General features: G+C 41.6%; 1 protein-coding gene across 1 annotated transcript in view; it reads left to right on the top strand.

Moving 5' to 3' along the window:
* Positions 1 to 17,350, top strand: part of LOC116287576 (zinc finger FYVE domain-containing protein 26) — a 29,282-nt gene extending 11,932 nt beyond the window's left edge. Inside the window, exons 13-39 of the mRNA XM_031694265.2 lie at positions 74 to 174; positions 676 to 798; positions 992 to 1,388; positions 1,577 to 1,662; positions 2,513 to 2,616; positions 2,782 to 2,874; positions 3,341 to 4,564; positions 4,885 to 5,082; positions 5,796 to 6,097; positions 6,557 to 6,780; positions 7,334 to 7,662; positions 8,091 to 8,230; positions 8,599 to 8,663; positions 8,779 to 8,948; positions 10,009 to 10,169; positions 10,728 to 10,808; positions 11,046 to 11,141; positions 11,649 to 11,814; positions 12,109 to 12,198; positions 12,267 to 12,317; positions 12,885 to 13,031; positions 13,888 to 14,085; positions 14,329 to 14,748; positions 15,262 to 15,321; positions 15,884 to 16,066; positions 16,293 to 16,343; positions 16,679 to 17,350. Of these exons, the coding sequence (XP_031550125.2) occupies positions 74 to 174; positions 676 to 798; positions 992 to 1,388; positions 1,577 to 1,662; positions 2,513 to 2,616; positions 2,782 to 2,874; positions 3,341 to 4,564; positions 4,885 to 5,082; positions 5,796 to 6,097; positions 6,557 to 6,780; positions 7,334 to 7,662; positions 8,091 to 8,230; positions 8,599 to 8,663; positions 8,779 to 8,948; positions 10,009 to 10,169; positions 10,728 to 10,808; positions 11,046 to 11,141; positions 11,649 to 11,814; positions 12,109 to 12,198; positions 12,267 to 12,317; positions 12,885 to 13,031; positions 13,888 to 14,085; positions 14,329 to 14,748; positions 15,262 to 15,321; positions 15,884 to 16,066; positions 16,293 to 16,343; positions 16,679 to 16,894 (5,476 nt within the window). The 3' untranslated portion in view covers positions 16,895 to 17,350. The remainder of the gene's footprint in view (positions 1 to 73; positions 175 to 675; positions 799 to 991; positions 1,389 to 1,576; positions 1,663 to 2,512; positions 2,617 to 2,781; positions 2,875 to 3,340; positions 4,565 to 4,884; positions 5,083 to 5,795; positions 6,098 to 6,556; positions 6,781 to 7,333; positions 7,663 to 8,090; positions 8,231 to 8,598; positions 8,664 to 8,778; positions 8,949 to 10,008; positions 10,170 to 10,727; positions 10,809 to 11,045; positions 11,142 to 11,648; positions 11,815 to 12,108; positions 12,199 to 12,266; positions 12,318 to 12,884; positions 13,032 to 13,887; positions 14,086 to 14,328; positions 14,749 to 15,261; positions 15,322 to 15,883; positions 16,067 to 16,292; positions 16,344 to 16,678) is intronic.
* Positions 17,351 to 17,567: the final 217 nt, after the last annotated feature.

Raw genomic sequence — 17,567 nt, 5'->3', positions numbered from 1 at the left:
TTATGGAGGGAGGAAAACTGGAAACTCTAGCACTGCCATTGTCTTAACGTGACCTTGGTTACATTTTCTTTAGGCTGGAAGGAATCTGTAAACAGTTAAATATTAACCTTGTGAAAGTCATAGTACACAACTGTTGTCCGCACATACCAGCAAGTGGGTCGGGCAACAGCAAAGGTAGGCTCAAATAGACCCCTTGCATGCGACGTCAAAGCAGCTCAATTTAATGGACAAAATAAAACGGAATTCCAATCTCCTGAGAATTGGATAGAATAGACGATAGAACCCTGAAACAACCTCTGGGCTGATCTAAGTCAGGGCACAGCTAACTCACAGATTAAACCCTGAAACAACTTCTGGGCTGATCAAAGTTAGGGCACGGCTGACTCACAGATAGAACCCTGAAACAACCTCTGGGCTGATCTAAGTCGGGGCATGGCCAACTCACAGATTAAACCCTGAAACAACCTCTGGGATGATCAAAGTCAGGGCATGGCTAACTCATAGATGGAACCCTGAAACAACCTCTGGGCTGATCTAAGTCAGTGCTGAGTTAACTCACAGATCGGCGAGTTTGTTGGTTTTGCAGAGGAAGGAAAAAGAGTCACTTATCGTCTTGGGGGTTGTCATTTCAACAAATACGAAGTAATAACTGATGTCTTTTCTATTCATTGACAGTATTTCGTTGGCCCTCTTCTGAGCCCACAGTACTTAATCATGGGAGTCAGTGGTTGGAGAAAGCAAGGGAGCCGAACCTCGTGGCCAAGGAGCTGCTGACCAAAATGATCGACCTACTCACAGGTAAGCCGTGCTGGTTACCACGACAACGCTAAAATCCGTTTCGTAAGAGAGTGGGAGTAAGCGTACTAGTGACATCCGTTGAGCCAATCACGAAGCACAAGCTGACACTTTGTTACTGCAATATTTTCCAGTCATACAAAGCTCCCTCTAATACGAAGATTTTTACTTTACTTAAAACATTTCTTCGTTTCAGATGTAGCAAAAAACAATGAAGGACTGGTCGACGCCCGGTCAGCGGCTGTAATAACAAAATCCCCAGAATTTCATGCAGTCATTCAAGGAACAAGCGAACTTAAAAAAATTGACTTGGATCTTCTTCAAACAAATGAATCTAAAATATGTTTCTTCATTAACGTCCTCAACCTCTTATTCGCCCATGCCTCTCTCGTCCACTTTTCCAAGAGTGACGATGGAGAAGACTGGGACCCAAAGTTCACCTTGACCCGACATGGGTCACTTAGTCGGCTGTCAATCACTAGTCTGAGCTGTGATGTCGAGGACCTGGACAAACCAAGACGTGTTTCAGCACTGGATAGGATTTCTTTCCTCAAGCATAACTGTTATGATATTGGCCAGATTGGACCCACAAGGTTGGTGTCTACTACGAAATCCTTCTCTGAACTCTCTGAGAGTTTAGTCGTATCCATATCCATGTGTCTTCTCATACGTGACCGTCAAACACAGAAATGATGCTCAAGGGAATGACAAGTGCTCTGAAATGGGAGAAAATCCCGAGGAGGTCTATGTCTGATTTTTTAAATCTCTTTTTCTTTTTCAGCGCTTTTGACATACTCTTCGTGATTCTCCGCTCTGGCATGCAACCACCGGCAATGTTCGGGCCAGCAATTCAGTTGTGCTACCCCGGTGAGTGGTCGCTGCCATTATCATTTATTAATATACCATTATCATTTGTGCAATATTCATGTATTTTAACCATTCACCATCATCTTTACTATCATACATTATCATCATCATACCTCATCAACATTATACATCATCATCATACATTATCATGTATTATCATCGTACATGCATCATTATGTCATGCATTATCATCATCATACTTCATCATCATCTAATACATCATCATCATCACTATCATACATCATCATCATACATGATCATCATCATCATACATCATCATCATCATCATGCATCATCATACATCATCATCATCATCATAATGCATCATCATACATCATCATTATCATGCATCATCATACATCATCATCATCATCATACATCATCATCATCATCATGCATCATCATACATCATCATCATCATGCATCATCATACATCATCATCATCATGCATCATCATCATCATACATCATCATCATACATCATCATCATACATCATCATCATCATGCATCATCATCATCATGCATCATCATCATCATACATCATCATCATCATACATCATCATCATACAACATCATCATCATTCATCATCATACATCATCATCATCATCATACATCATCATCATACATCATCATCATCATGCATCATCATACATCATCATCATCATACATCATCATACATCATCATCATCATACATCATCATCATCATACATCATCATCGTCATGCATCATCATACATCATCATCATCATACATCATCATCATCATACATCATCATCATACATCATCATCATCATCATCATCATACATCATAGTCATCAAAGACAACCAAATATTTTCGTTTCTACACAGAACGTCCCGCAGATGACCCAAAAAGGAAGTACAAACTGACCAATCCCGAGAAAAGACTGATATTTGCCATCTGTGATGGCTGCATTTCCTCCCCAGATCTCCAGGTTTGTACCGAAGTTCCACAGTGTGCCCTAATGTTGCAAACTCACCCAGTAGTCAATCGGGGTATCGAAGTCGCTTTTTGACGTGGGGAGGGGAAGGGGTAGATCAGTATACCGATAGAAAACATACGATATTCTCTTTTAGTCACATTATTTCCGTTTTCGCAGGTGTATGACGTCAATGGTTTGGACGCCCAATTAAACGACGCCGTGGTGACGTACATCAATCCTCGAATCACAATCGACGTCGCTTCTGGAAAGGTAACCGCGTCACCGTTAAGAACAGTGAATAATTGTGGGTATAAATGAGAAGTGGAGTAAAAATGGGAATTGGAGTAAAAATGGGAAGTGAAGTAGAAATGGGAAGTGGAGTAAAAATATCTCAATGGACCCTTTTGCCTTGTGTGTATTTTTTTTATATTTCAGAGCACGTTTCATTCCCTAAAGTATTATTTCTTTGTTTAACGCTTGCGCCCGGTTACACACGAGAAGGCACGTGAATAGATACAACTCAAATAAAGAATATTATTCTCAAGGGAATGACACGTGGTCTGAAATCAGAAAACATTACACCAAGCCGAAGAGGTCTATGGGTCCTTTGCATCAAACAGTCACATGCTGATATAGTTGAGATGGGATGTGAAGGAAAACTGATGGGATAGATAAAATGGGATGGGACAAATCGATGGATGAATAGATGAAGGAATTTTCTTTGATGTTTCATTAGGTCTTACTACCTGAATACCTTTCTTGGTACAAGAATGACTTCCACCAAGGTTCTCTCAACGAACTCGACCTCACCCAAAGTCAATCCTCACAGGAACCAGACATCACCTTCCTCCTCCAATTAGAACCATTTCTCCTCCCAAACACAGCCAATCAGCTCCATGCTGTCCTCGCAGGGATCAAAGAGGTCACCTATCGACCATATTGCTGGACCTTTGGTTACAAATTCGAGATCTCATCTCTGGATCATTCTGATTCTAGTTCGAATTTCCAGCGGTCGAGCTCTGTACCTGACAGTCTTTACCTTAGTATGGAGTACAGTACTTCGTCTTTGAAGTCTTTAGATACGAGGGGACGATTCAGTCCTAATAAAGCAACATTAGAATACCTTCAAAAGACATCTCCTTTGATGTTCACGCTAGTGGAACTCGTTTGTGAGTCGAGAAATGAGCCGAAGTCCAGAAGTCCAAGCCATGAAGTAATCACTAAAGAAAAAGCACCCGAGGCGCAGTCAGATGCTCAAGACAAACCCAACATCTCAAACGAATCGGTTTTCAGCTCTATCCTTAAACGAACCGCATCGTTCCCGACTCTTCAGCGTTATCTCGCCGCTCGCTTCTACTGCTTATCTGAACTACTCGTGGGAGCCGCAGTAGAGAGCGACTCTGTGACTGGTAGCTATGAATTTGTTCGTCTTGACTCGAGAGTTTCCCGCGAGGACCTCGATGATTCATCTCCGCAGATTTATCTCTCTTCTTTAGCGCTGTCAGCCGAAGATGCGTGTGAGCAGCAGTACGCATGTCAAGAGTCTAGTGACTACTACCTTAGGCAAGGCAACTTCGACATTCTTCTTGAATTAATCAACACCTCGTGTTTCCATGGAGACGGCAGTGGGTCGAAACCGGTAGATTTCTTATTGACATCAGCGGTTCTAAGCAGGGGAGGGCTGAGTAGCATGTTTGTCAAGAGAATAGATGCGGTGTTAAGTGATTTGAACGTGCCGTCGATTGGGTTTACTCATAAGTGGAAGAAGAAACCTTGGAGTCTGCTGGCGCAGATTAAGGATAGTGATCACTTGGCGCAGCTCGTGTTGAGCAAGATGAGAGAGTATAAGGCTAAAGATGCTTCAGACATTTTGAATTTGGCCATGAGTCGGTCACCTAGGAACACCGCGTTGAGAAAAGAATTAGAACATAGGAAAAAGGAGTTGAATCTACACATTAAGGTGAGAAGCTTATGCGCAACCTCCACCAACAGGACGCCCTAGAGTAGGGGTATGTGACTGTGAAAAAAAAAAACAAGGCGCACGGCGCGGACATGATGTAAAAAAAAAACAACAAGGCGCACGGGGGTATGTGGGGGAAAAGGCAGTAAACAGTAAAACAAAACCCTACCTAACAGAAGAGGTGCTTTAGACAATCAAAAAGCAGGTTTTTTTACTGTTATCTTTTTTAAATCTGGTAACCAACACGTGGCAAAATATTGACCAATCACAGAGTTTATTAGTACTAACCAATGACATGGCGTCTTTTATTCTTAACTCAGATTGCTAGTTGTGCCAAGACTCATCAGTACAAGACACCTAACGCCAATTCCTTCGCGCTCTTGACACAGTGGCAGGGCGTGGCAGTCGCTACTCCTGAAGAACCTGATCACGTGATGAATTTCTTGTTGTCTATACAACAGTACGACCTGGCGGCGGACTGGGCCGAGATGCATGCGCTGCCGCACGAATTTCATAAGGTAACGACAATTAGAATTATAAAACAGAGACAATAAAAACCCCCTAACCTCCCCCTTCGGACCCTCTTTTGCCCATCGTTCTCAACAGCTTCCACAGTCAAATCAATAGAAGTTGTTTTACAGCAGGCATGTTGTAGGACAAGACATTTCATGGCCTAAAGGAGAAAATTATCTATTGTCTTGCCCCACAACATACTGAACATGTTCGATACTGGTTAATTGTTCGTAGTAACCATGATTTCTATACACAAACACGTTGTTTAGCAAACATACGAACAAACAGTGCAGTCTTGTTTGCTATTTGCCTATTAGTTTTGAAGATATTTAAGGACAAAATCCAGGATTTCACTTCCACACACCCCTACTCTAGGGCGTCCTGTTGGTGGAGATTGCGCATAAGCTTCTCACCTTAATGTGTAGATTCAACTCCTTTTTCCTGTGTTCTATTTTTTTACTCAACGCTGTGTTCCTAGGCCGCTTACTCATGGACAAATCCAAAATGACAACTTTTTTTACCTTATCCCAACGTTTAACCACCTCTAACTAATTCAAACTGGCTAGAGCTGTGCTCCGGAGTCATACATGGATTGTATAGCGACTGCTAGAGGCGCCTTCACATGCTTTCAGTTCGATCCCGTTGAGGTGCGCCACTGATGTACTTTCTCGTTGTTGATTAGCGATAAATTTGGGTTTGTTTGTTTGTTGTATTTCAGGCCATCAAAGAAAGCCATCTCAAACACCTACTAGAAAGCAGCCCAGAAGACACCATGAAGGCGTACCGCATCCTCGAAGGTATCCAGGAACAGCACATGGCCTTAGAAGTCTGTGATTCTTTACTGCAACAAAACCTTCACGTCAGTCAGACCCTCTTCATCATCCAGTTCATGTTGACCAATCTACGTCCCCACCTCTCCCCCATCAGGATTGAAGAACTACTTCTGACAAAGATGGGTGCCAAGGCACTACTGTGTATACCAGATATGGCTAGGCCAGCATATGAACATCTAGTGTCTCGGTTAGTAGTCGGCTGAATTTTAGAGCGTTTTCGCTCACGTGATAAGGCAGCCATATTGGCCTACCAAACAACAGAAACTTTCTGTACAATTTTTTGCATAAAAATAGAGTTCTATTCTCACCAGAAAATACAAATTTGAATAAGAAAAAAAGTCCCGAAGCATTTTGGAAGTGGTAGTAAAATGACACCATCGTGCAAATAGTCCCCTTCACAGTTGCCTGCGCCATCTTGAAAGGTGCCTTTGCATCGAAGCGAGACGAACGGTGAGCTTGCAATGATAGAGACATGTGAATAATTGTCCAAAGTGTTAAAAAAAGGTCTCAATCATTTCAAGCTGAACGTTCGTCTCGCTTCGATGCAAAGGCACGGCTACCTTTCAAGATGGCGCCGGGAACTGTAAAAGGGATTGCCTTTGTTCGCATTCCTTGTCGAGTCTCATTGTTTTCGTTATTTCTCCAGGCCCAACTTACTGCTCGAACAGCTTCTCATGAACCTGAAAGTTGAGTGGGCAGCGCGCGTGTTTAACCGCCTTCAAGTTGACCTAGCTTTAATGGGAGAGGAAAATGACGACGATGAAGGTGCAAGGCGTCATGGGTGTACTGTTAAGGTATTTGATGGCCTCCTTGCTCGATACGCTGCAAAGGCGCTGGAGTTTCAAGTCGTGCAAGCAGAGAATAGACAAGGTAAACAAGTTTCAATGAACCTAAGAGCAGTTTTCGAGTGGGAAATGATACGATAAAATTGTATTTACACTGTATCTTAGCGTAGCCGTAACTACGTCTTGTGATTGGATGAATTGCTTGAAAACAATGTGAAGCCATTTCAATGTTACGGCACGTCGTACCGTGTACGTGCTGTAGGTCAGTACCGTATGTTTCCCACTCATGCGACAACCATTCGTATGGGAAGCCATTTTAGTGTTACGACATGTCGTACCATGTACCTGCTATAAGTCAGTATCGCATGTTTCCCGCCTAAATGAAAACTATTTGTTACGGTTCCCCACAATAGAAGTTTTGGACCATCTCGTGACGTTGGCCATGCTGAATGGCTGGATCATCCGACTTCCATTTTGAACGAGAGAAAAACATCAGTTCCTCAGAGTAAAGAGCTTCTAATTTTCTGCCTTCTAAAATGACTTTTTTCACCACTGTTTTACCGACTTTCAAGTGTACCCATCTCTGATGATGGTGACTATTTAACATTAACATAAACCATCTATTTTGGTTTTTTCAGAAATCCCAACCGGGTCTCAAGTGTTTCAACCCACTCCTCCCTCATCGCCAACGCCTTCCGCAACAAGCTTCGGAGGTCGTCACACCCCAATACCAATCTCAGGCCGTGAGACACCAAATCCAAATAAAGACATCTTGAAGGACAAGATAGCGAACCAAGAATATGGGCGTGGCAGCTTGCAACGATCGGTATCGTCGATTACCGCGGACACCCTCAGAAGGACTGGTCAGCCATCGTATGTTCCTCCGGCCATTCCTCCGCGCAAGGAAGAATGGATGCCAGACGCTCAAGTTCTTGACTGTATCATATGTAAGGAGCCCTTTGGTATGGTGAGTTAGCAGTTTTTATTTTAAAGTGTGTATATTCATTTGTAATACAAATATAAAGTTCTATTGTATTGCTTGACGTTATCAAACAACTGAATAAATCTCATTACCAGCCTACAATGACAGGCAAACACTCCCCGTCATGTGCTATCAACCAGAGAGTATTCTATTGCTTGGTATCAATCAGCTGAATGAATCTCATGAATCTCATTACCAGACTACAATGACAAGCAAACACTGCCCGTCATGTGCTATCAACCAGAGAGTATTCTATTGCTTGGTATCAATCAGCTGAATGAATCTCATGAATCTCATTACCAGACTACAATGACAGGCAAACACTGCCCGTCATGTGCTAACAACCAGAGAGTACTGATTCTATAGCTCGTTATCAATAATCTCACCCACCCCTCTCCTGTTGTTTCTTCCAGTTTAATCGTCGTCATCATTGTCGTCGTTGTGGTCGTGTAGTGTGTGGCACGTGCTCCAAGCATAGTTGTGTTGTACAGGGTTTTGGTAAGACACCGGTGCGCGTGTGTAACACGTGCTATGAACACTTCTACGATAAGAAGTAAGTCATTAACTACACCGTACGCTACTAGTCTACCCTGGGTGCCGGCCCCCTCCTCCCTCTCTCTCTCTCTCTCGCCCCCAAGCCCCACACAACCTCTGGCACCCAGGGTACTACTAGTCTGTCTGAACCATGTCATATTTTTTTTAATTGCCCAGCTTTTGGATACGATAATGGTGTATAAAGATAGTGATTTCCAAGCTTTAGGGAATCATGGTGATGATGGATGGATGGATATGATGATGATGCTTGAAGTTGGTGTTGATACTAAGATGCATAATGATGATGATCATGGATGTGATGCTAATGATGAATAATGATGATGATTATAGTGATATCAATATTATCCAATGTAATTTTTTCCTAAGGCTGCATAAAGAACAAGTAGAAACCGCCCACACTTCTCCAGCCTCCAAAAGCCCTGCGCGTCCAGGTACGTCCCAGTCACTTTACTTCTGGGCTCCCTGTGTTATTATTCTTCTTATCCAAGTTAAGACTTGGCACTTAATGTTAACTAACAAATCATTTGTGATTAATGCCCATATAAGGAGGTGTTGGTTCCCTGGAGAGAAGCGTGGCGCAGGACAGCGTGGTTGGTAGCTATACCGGTGCTTACGTCGCCGAGGCTCAAGCAGACCCTATAGTTGTCAATAAATGGAAATTAACTCTGGAGCCAGAGAACAATCTGTCCGTACGAGACGAGTTTTACTACGAACAGGTAAAAAAACTTGGATGAAAATGTCTTGCACTTTCGATTTCCTATGTTCTTTCACATAAAGTTAGTGCCGTCACTCTGTGGAATGCTTTCTTTCCACGGCACGGCACGGAATGGTAACGATACGGTATTCATTTAGATATAGAAATATAGATAAGTTATAGTGCTTGGGAACGAGGTTATTCCGGGCGAAAGACCTTTGGAATTAAATTTGGAAAAATTAATTTCCGACCTCAGTCATCTTGGTATTCATTTAGAGGGGTTTTCGTATGAGCGGGAAACGATAGTGTCATAAATATCGCTCGCTTGGGCTACCTGTGTTCTAATATGTTAATTGATCATTGTTAACACTGTCATAACGCGCGCAAGCGTATTCTGACTCGATCCTCAATAAAACACGACGTCATGAACTAGGACCTATCTTTTATGTTATGTTATTCACAACAGATAGGACAAATTGGTAGCCGTAGTGTAGCCGCACGGTATCTTGACATCCTATCTTGACCGGCTGTAACTATGCGTTGTGACTGGATAAAATACCGGAAGACCATTGGAAGCCATCGGCATGGTACGGCATAACGTAACTTGTACGTGCTGAAGTCAGTACAGTACGTTTCCCACGCATACGATAACCATTCTTATGGGAAGCCATTTCGATGTTATGCCATATCGTACCATGTACATGCTTTAAGTCAGTACCGTATGTTTCCCACGCATACGATAACCATTCTTATGGGAAGCCACTTCGATGTTATGCTATATCGTACCATGTACATGCTTTAAGTCAGTACCATATGTTTCCCACGCATACGATAACCATTTTTATGGGAAGCCATTTCGATGTTATGCCATATCATACAATCTACGTGCTGTATGTTTCCTACCCATACAATAACCGTGCTATTAAACGTCTAATCAACCAGGGGCGCACCAGGATTCAGAAACCACTTATCTCCTAAGCAGAAATCTTCAACATGGTACCATCATTGTCACGGCACAAATTGTCAAACATTTTTTATGGCAACTCGTCCAACAATTTTTAAGTAACTTTTTTGTTTCGCAGGCCCCCAGCTCGTCTCTGTGTATCGCCATCCTAGACCTTCACAGCGATAACTCGGTCTGTGGTCGCCTTCTACTGGATCTCTGCAACACGTTATCGAAGAAACTCGTAGCTATAAGACCAGGGGTGAGGAACGAAGAGGTGGACCATAATCTTATTATCAGGTAACTGGGCGCGCGTGCGCAATATGTACTCGTAATTTAATGTTCAGGTAGTTTTACTTTTATCAGGTTTTTGCAAATAAAGTACTGATAGGGTTCCTCTGGAATCAGCGCGTGCTCCCTGCTGCAATTCTAGGGGGTTGGGGGGGACTCGGTCGATGTCCCCTGAAACCGTCCCACGATGCACTGCAATGCCAACTCGACCCAGTCTTGTTCCTCAACCTCGGAATGGCTAACAGACATCTTTACCTTCGGCGTAATGTTTTCCCATTTCAAACCACGTTGCAATCTCTAAAGTATCATTTCTTCGTTTGCTGTTGCGCATGAGAAGACACATGAATATGGATAAAACTCAAACAAAGAATCTTATTCTCAAGAGAATGACACGTGGTCCGAAATGGAAAAACATTTATACACCAAAACTAAAGTGTTCTGTTACTCTGGTAAAACTATTCGAGGTAGCGCAGGAATGTAACTTGAAATGTGCATTGCAGCGATTCCCCTAGCCACTGTTTGGGATGTCAAATTACATTTTTATTTTTTCATATTCATTTTGAACAGCATGATTCGATATTTACTCTTCAACGCCAAACTCAAAATGATCAAAGCAGGCGAGACACAAGGAGTCGAGTTGTGTGACACGTAAGTCTTAATGTACTGTAATCACAATGAATGACCCTCTTTTACTCCGACGAAGGACTAGCGTCCAAAACGTCAGTAAGTTTTTTCATTTTTTCACGGTGTGTAATTTATCCTTTTTATCATTACTGTTTCATTAGAAACACCGACGCAGCTCACACTCTAGGTTTTAGCTAGTTATCTCTTCAAAATTATATATGATTGGATATTTTGGTTGTGTGTTTTTTTTGGTTGATTCAGGTATCTCGGCCACGTGGAACTGATGAAGTTCCTTGCGGAATCAAATTGTGGAGACATTCCTTCGTTACAGGACCTGATACGTCCTGACTCTGCCAGGTAATTTTTACACTCAATCCATCCATCAACAATCCCCATCCATCCATCTATCCTTCAATCCCATCCATCCCATCTATTTATCCTTCAATCCATGCACTCTTACCATTCATCCATCCCATCCATCCACCCATCTATCTAGTCACCCATCCATCCCTCCCTCCATCCATCCCTCCCTCCATCCATCCATCCATCCATCCATTTCATGCTATCCCGTTTTATTTATTTATCCCATCTTATCCCATACATCCACCCCATCCTATCCCATCTCATCCATCCCATCCCATCCCATCCTATTTCAACAATATCAGCGTCTGACTGTTTGATGTAAAGGACCTACACACCATTTTACCTAGGCTGTAATGTTTTCCCATTGCAGACCACGTGTCATCCTCTTGAATAAGATTCTTGGTTTGGATTTTTTTCCATATTCATTTGTCTTTTCATGTGCAACCGTCCATCCATCCATCAACTAACCCATCCATTCATTTATTCTTCCTGTCAACCTAGGCGTCTTCGTGATCGTTTCATAGAAGATGAACGTCTCACCCTTGCCATGGAGGTATCAACCAAATGTGGTCTGGACCCCTCTGGTGTCTGGGCTGCTGCTGGCTTTGCCTGTTTAAAGGCTGGTGATCTGGCCTTTGCTAGAGACAAGTTTGCCAAATGTATGAAGGTAAGTAAGAAAGAAGGAAGGAGGGAGGGAGGGAGGGAGGGAGGGAAGGAAGGAAGGAAGGAAGGAATAGAAGAAATGGACAAACGAATGAACGAGCGAATGAGGAATAAATGAAATTAAAAAAACTTAACTGCATAGAATGAATACATAGCTACATATTACTACATAGCTAGAGTACATAGCTAACAGAGATTACCGCTGTTTGTCTGTCTGTCTAGCTGTCAATCTGTCTGTATATCCATCTGTCTGTCGCGTTCATAATATCGAGTTGCTATAATTTTCGTTCTTCTTCAGCCAAATGAAGGAAAGCAGCAACAAAACTCCCAGTTCCTGGATAAAGTATTGGATATTTTACAACACTCTCCTCTCATCTCATTTCCTCAGGTAATGTTTCCAGGTATTATCGGTACTATAAGAATCAATGTTTAATGTTATCTTCCACATGTTTTCAGACGACAAACGAACTTTTGTCACCACTCCATTGTCTTGCTGAACACGCCAAGGTTAGTGGAACAGAATAGATAACCCAGAAAGTGCACATTATTATCATCACCATCATTATCATGCATTGTGAGCAACAGCACCACCATCATCAATATCAACATTGTTATCATCACCATCATCAGCATCATCCTTGTTATCATGTGTCATGAGGACGTTCAGCTACAGCATCATCATTACTATAACCACCATCATCGTTGTCATCATCACAATCATTGTCATCATCATCATCATCAGTATCACCATCATTGTTATTATCATCATTACGATCATCGTCATCATCACTATCATTTATCACCACTATCATTATCACCACCACCATCATCATCACAATCATCGTCATCATCTTCATCACCACCACCACCACCATTATCATCATCATCAGTCATCATAAAGAATCGTCAGCAATAGCATCATCACCACCATCGTTATCTCGTAATTATCATCACCACCATAACCATCACCATGGATCATTGTCTCGCACGTTGTGCTGCTACAAAACCACAACAACAAACAAGACATTTTAAGTACCCCCACCAACCTGATACACTTCTTTTCTCATAAATCAGAATGTATCCCATGGAAGCGTTCTCGACAGCAAGCGGTTTGACGAGTGTCTGTATTATCTGCACACCTATGGCAATGATGCTTCTATTGTAGCGTTCTATGTTCGCCACGCGCAAATCAGATTAGCCTGTAGATACATACTAGAAAAGGTAATACTATTATTGCATTATTAGATATTATCATGGTATTATAAATATTTATTATATAATTACCAATGAAATATCTATTTTTCTCTATTTCGAAAAATTGATATCTTCACACGTGAAAATAACATGTTATTTTCACGTGTGAAGATAACACCATTGCGATGGCTATTCAAAAATAATCGGAAAGAATTGCCTGAAAAAGCCAAAACATACTTCATTGATAATTATATAATAAACAGAATATTACATGGGCGCTTGGAGATACGAAATTTATCTTCTCGTGTTGAAAATCTCTCACTCGTTCGCTGCGCTCACTCGTGAGAGATCTTTTCAACACTCGAAGATAAATTTCGTATCTCCAAGCGCCCATGTAATATCCTCTATATACTCAGATGCTATTATATTATAAATATGTTATTAGATATTGGTAGAGTGCACGCACTAAACCCGTGAATGATATTTAGTACTAATTAGTAGTAATTCATACATAATCCTTTGTTTCCTATTGTTTGATTATCATTATTTAGTACTAAAAATTAGTACTAATTTGTTTCACGGGTGTAGTGCGAGCACTATATTATGTTATAAAAATTTTATTACATTTTATTATTATAGTATAAAAATATTAGGTAATTATCATATTATAAATATATTATTAGATATTATTATATTATAAATATTGTCATATTATGAATATATTCTTTAATATTTAACGTTGGTATTTGTGACACTAAAATGACGCTAACCCTGAGTAAATGAGTCTTTGATCAAGGACCACAGTTGTAATTTTAAACAAGTCTATAAGGCATGAGATATTTAAGGAGAGCTACCATAAATACGGTTTTTCACATTTCAACAGAAACCCTCTCCAGAGGTGTTCGTAGAGAGTCTGCTCATGCGTCTGGTTAGTAAAGGCAATCTGACCGCGCTTAAAGAACAAATGGAAACAGCTGACCCAACACTGCAGTCCTGGATGACGCATCTAACAGCTGCTTGTCGGTACTTTCACAAGCGAGGCTACCACCATCTGCTCTATGATTTACAGCTCTTCATGAAAGTAAGTTATGTGTACTAGAGGTGTGCATGGGTTTCCTTTGTGGTATATTGGTGGAAAGAGGACTGGGACCACGCGCAGCTTTCACGTCTAGTTTCGTCATCCCTCCCGGCCAAATCACTACACAGGCACCCCATCTGCCAGAAAAAATAAAGAGAAGAACCATAGAAGAGGCAACACTAAAATGAAGTACCGACCCTCCTCAAAAAACCTGCTTTACAAGCTATTATCTTGTTTTTGTCGTAGGATTATTTTCGTGCTGCTCAGACGTGTATTCGTTTCTTCGAGGGTGCTGCTGGAGGCAATGTGTCAACCTACGAGAATCTGTTTTCCCGCCTTGAATACCTCAGCAAAGCACGTGGTCATCTCGAGACGGTCATCATCGAGAAAAAATCCCCACGTGGTTCGGCATTGAGCGCGGGCGCATGGCTTCGCAGCCATGGGAGCATGCGCAGGAAGTCTCAAGAAGAGATGCAGCACGTGACGGTCACGTTGTCAGACCTCAACAGTCACGTGAACACCATCAACCTGCAATTCGAAGTGACGAATTTTATTCATAAATGTTTGGTGGAGGGGACGAGTGCTTCTAGTCTCAGGTCGAATGACGATACCAGATTGCCGACGTTATTTGGAAATGGTCATGCTAGAGCTGAACTGGCTATCCAGGTTTGAAATTGTAGTTTTTATACTCAATTTTCGCCATTTTCGTTTTCTACACACACAAGAGATACGACCTCTTTCGCAGTAGTCTTCATATTTTGACGTCAGTATTTGGATTGATGACGTCTCACAATTAACGAAACGAGCGGAAGGTTGGGTACTATATGCTGCGCGTGGACTGGGCAAAGCGTTTCCATGTGGAATCTACGTCACAATTGTCGTCATAACTAGTTTATGACCTCATAATAAAATCTTTTCTGGTCAATATAATGAAAACTTTTTTCATGAATGTTTTTCAACATGCTTTGATGCCTTTGTGCCGAAAATCCTTGTTACAAATTTATAAGAACAAATGGATTGCTCAGGCTCTTCCTATCAGTGGTTTGCAATCATTCCCAAGGGAATAAAACGAATCACATGGCGGCCATGTTGGTTGATATTAATTACGAATCTTTTGTTACACTCAACCAAGATGGCGGCTGTGAAAACCAGCGGTGATGTCGGCTTTTTTTCTTTCAGGTTCTGTTATCCGGTTCTACGATACAAGATGGTTTCTCTCTTGCGTGTCGCATCATCCAGGTATTCTGTCCAATAGACCTCTTTACCTTGAGTGCGATGTTTTCTACTTACAGACCACGTGTCATTGATCCCAAGAATATAATCATTTGTTCAATCAAGGAAAATCCATGACATCTTCGACGCACAGGAGAGAAAATACAAGAAATTTTGTCACGTGTTTGATGCAGGGCCTTCCCTGATTGCTTAACTGAACCAGTCAGGGATCACCCTGTTTCAAACGCGCGCACTAAATGTCACCGACAACTAGTACCTTTACCTCTTATTAGAGCATTCATTCGTTCATACTACTATATTAATATTCGACTTACTCTAGAAAGAGTAATGCGTGACAGTCGCAACTGATAAACTTGTGGTCCTCTGTTGAAAGAGATGGGACCGCCCTTTTACGTGGTCATCCGAGACACGGCGAATGTCTAACCATTTGCTGATATTTATAGAGCAAAGGAAGCACCTTTTACTCGGATATTCGAAGACCCTGAGTGACTGCCCCGCCATAACCTCCCGCAAAATAGAGATACAGTAATAATAAACGTATCTGTTTATTTTTATTTTCCTCGTCTAGGACTATAACCTACCCGCGTCCCGCGTTTATGTGGACGCTGGTCGGGCTCTCGCTCGTCAGTACAGGTTTAACCACATCCAACAGCTGCTGAAATGTGTTGGTGAAGTAGGACTGGTCACTGACAAATGCCACGATGACATCATACTGGCCTGCGTGCGCATCGCATCCGCTGATCAAAATCAGGTGAGAACTTGGTTCTGTTTTCCAGGTCTCTTTCGACTATACCCTGCTGCGTGAGTCTGGGAGAAATTCGTTTTGATGTCACATTTAAGTAGAGTGTGTTGGGTCTCCCGTGTTTTGAGGGATTTTCTCCCTCCTCAAAACCCAACACGCTAAACCACTTGAAGCCCAGTTATTAATATTATTTTTTAAGGCATTCATTTAATCTGCTAATTCACCTTCATTTCAGGCTAAACATGTTGATAACTTAATCAAGCTTCTGAGAAGCGACGTTAACATGGTAGGCTCAAAATCCAATATCTGATATGCTTTTTGCTAAGTTACCGTTGTTTATTTTATGTGTGACCATACATGAAAAAACTCCTCTTAAACCTGTCTAAACTAACTCAAACTGGCTGAAGCACCTCTCCAGGGTCATGTATGGACTGTATAGCGGCTACTCATTGCTTTCAGTTGGACCACATTGAGCTGTGCCACTGATATCTTATGGTAACAAGCGATAAATACAGTAAGCACAAGAAGCCAAGACCACTGTACGTTAGATGGACGGAAGTCAAAACACAGAAGCTGAAGCATGAAATTTTTTTCTGATATATTTTTTTTCTTTTTCATCAGATCGACGCATATCTGCTTTGCGGCAAGCTCAAATCTGCGTACCTGATAGCCGTGAAAGAAAAACGAGTGGAAGCCATCCAAATGATCGCAGAAGAGGCGCAGAAAACAGGACAAACCAAGACACTTAGTCTGTGCAAGAAATGGTTGGAGCAACACCAGAAAAAGGAGGAAACTGAGGAGAGATCACCCATGATGCAACGACGTCAGGCCAAATAATAAATCAAGGAAAGTCCGAACGATTGCAGTTTAAGAACTAAGATAAAGTGTAGTGAAATTTATAGTTAGTGAAATTTTTTGAGCTGGGAAAATTCTCAAGCAGGGGAAACCCCACTGAGTGCAAAGTTAAGTTTTAATGATTGGAGAACACTGATGATTGGTTAATTATTGAAGTTGCTGGGCAACCAACCGCTGACCTTTGCCTCCATGTGACGTCATCGCCGCCATATTGGTGATCGTAAACTAAATGACCGATGATGGAATATTATACTATGAATACAATAGACTATATTATTTTTATATTTAAACTAAGTTCAAAATACGAAAATCGGAAATTATCTCTTATGAAAAATGTAGGATTAATAGGATATTTTTTAAATTGTGAATTGTGAATAAATAACTCGAGGAAATAACCAAAAATAATTGTAAATCACTCGAATAAAGTCATAGAAATTATTTCAAAACAACACAAATATATGCTTGCTAATACTTCGATGAAGAAAACTGGGGAAAACGTAAAAACCGCATCTATTTGGTTCGTCCCTCGGCTTTACTTGGTACATAAAAAGTTTTGCTGGGTTGCCTGTGTTTCTCTGCCCACAGGAAGCCCATCACCTCAACGGAAAAATCGAAAAAATGTCGCTCATAATTTATCAGAAACGATCATAGGTAA

Source organism: Actinia tenebrosa, unplaced genomic scaffold, assembly GCF_029948245.1.
Source record: "Actinia tenebrosa isolate PJP-AT-01 unplaced genomic scaffold, QUT_ActTen_1.0 PGA_scaffold9__36_contigs__length_13948895, whole genome shotgun sequence".
NCBI classification, from domain to species: Eukaryota; Metazoa; Cnidaria; class Anthozoa; order Actiniaria; family Actiniidae; genus Actinia; species Actinia tenebrosa.
The sequence above is the reverse complement of the archived record's forward strand: the minus strand, read 5'-3'. Positions and strand labels throughout refer to the sequence as shown.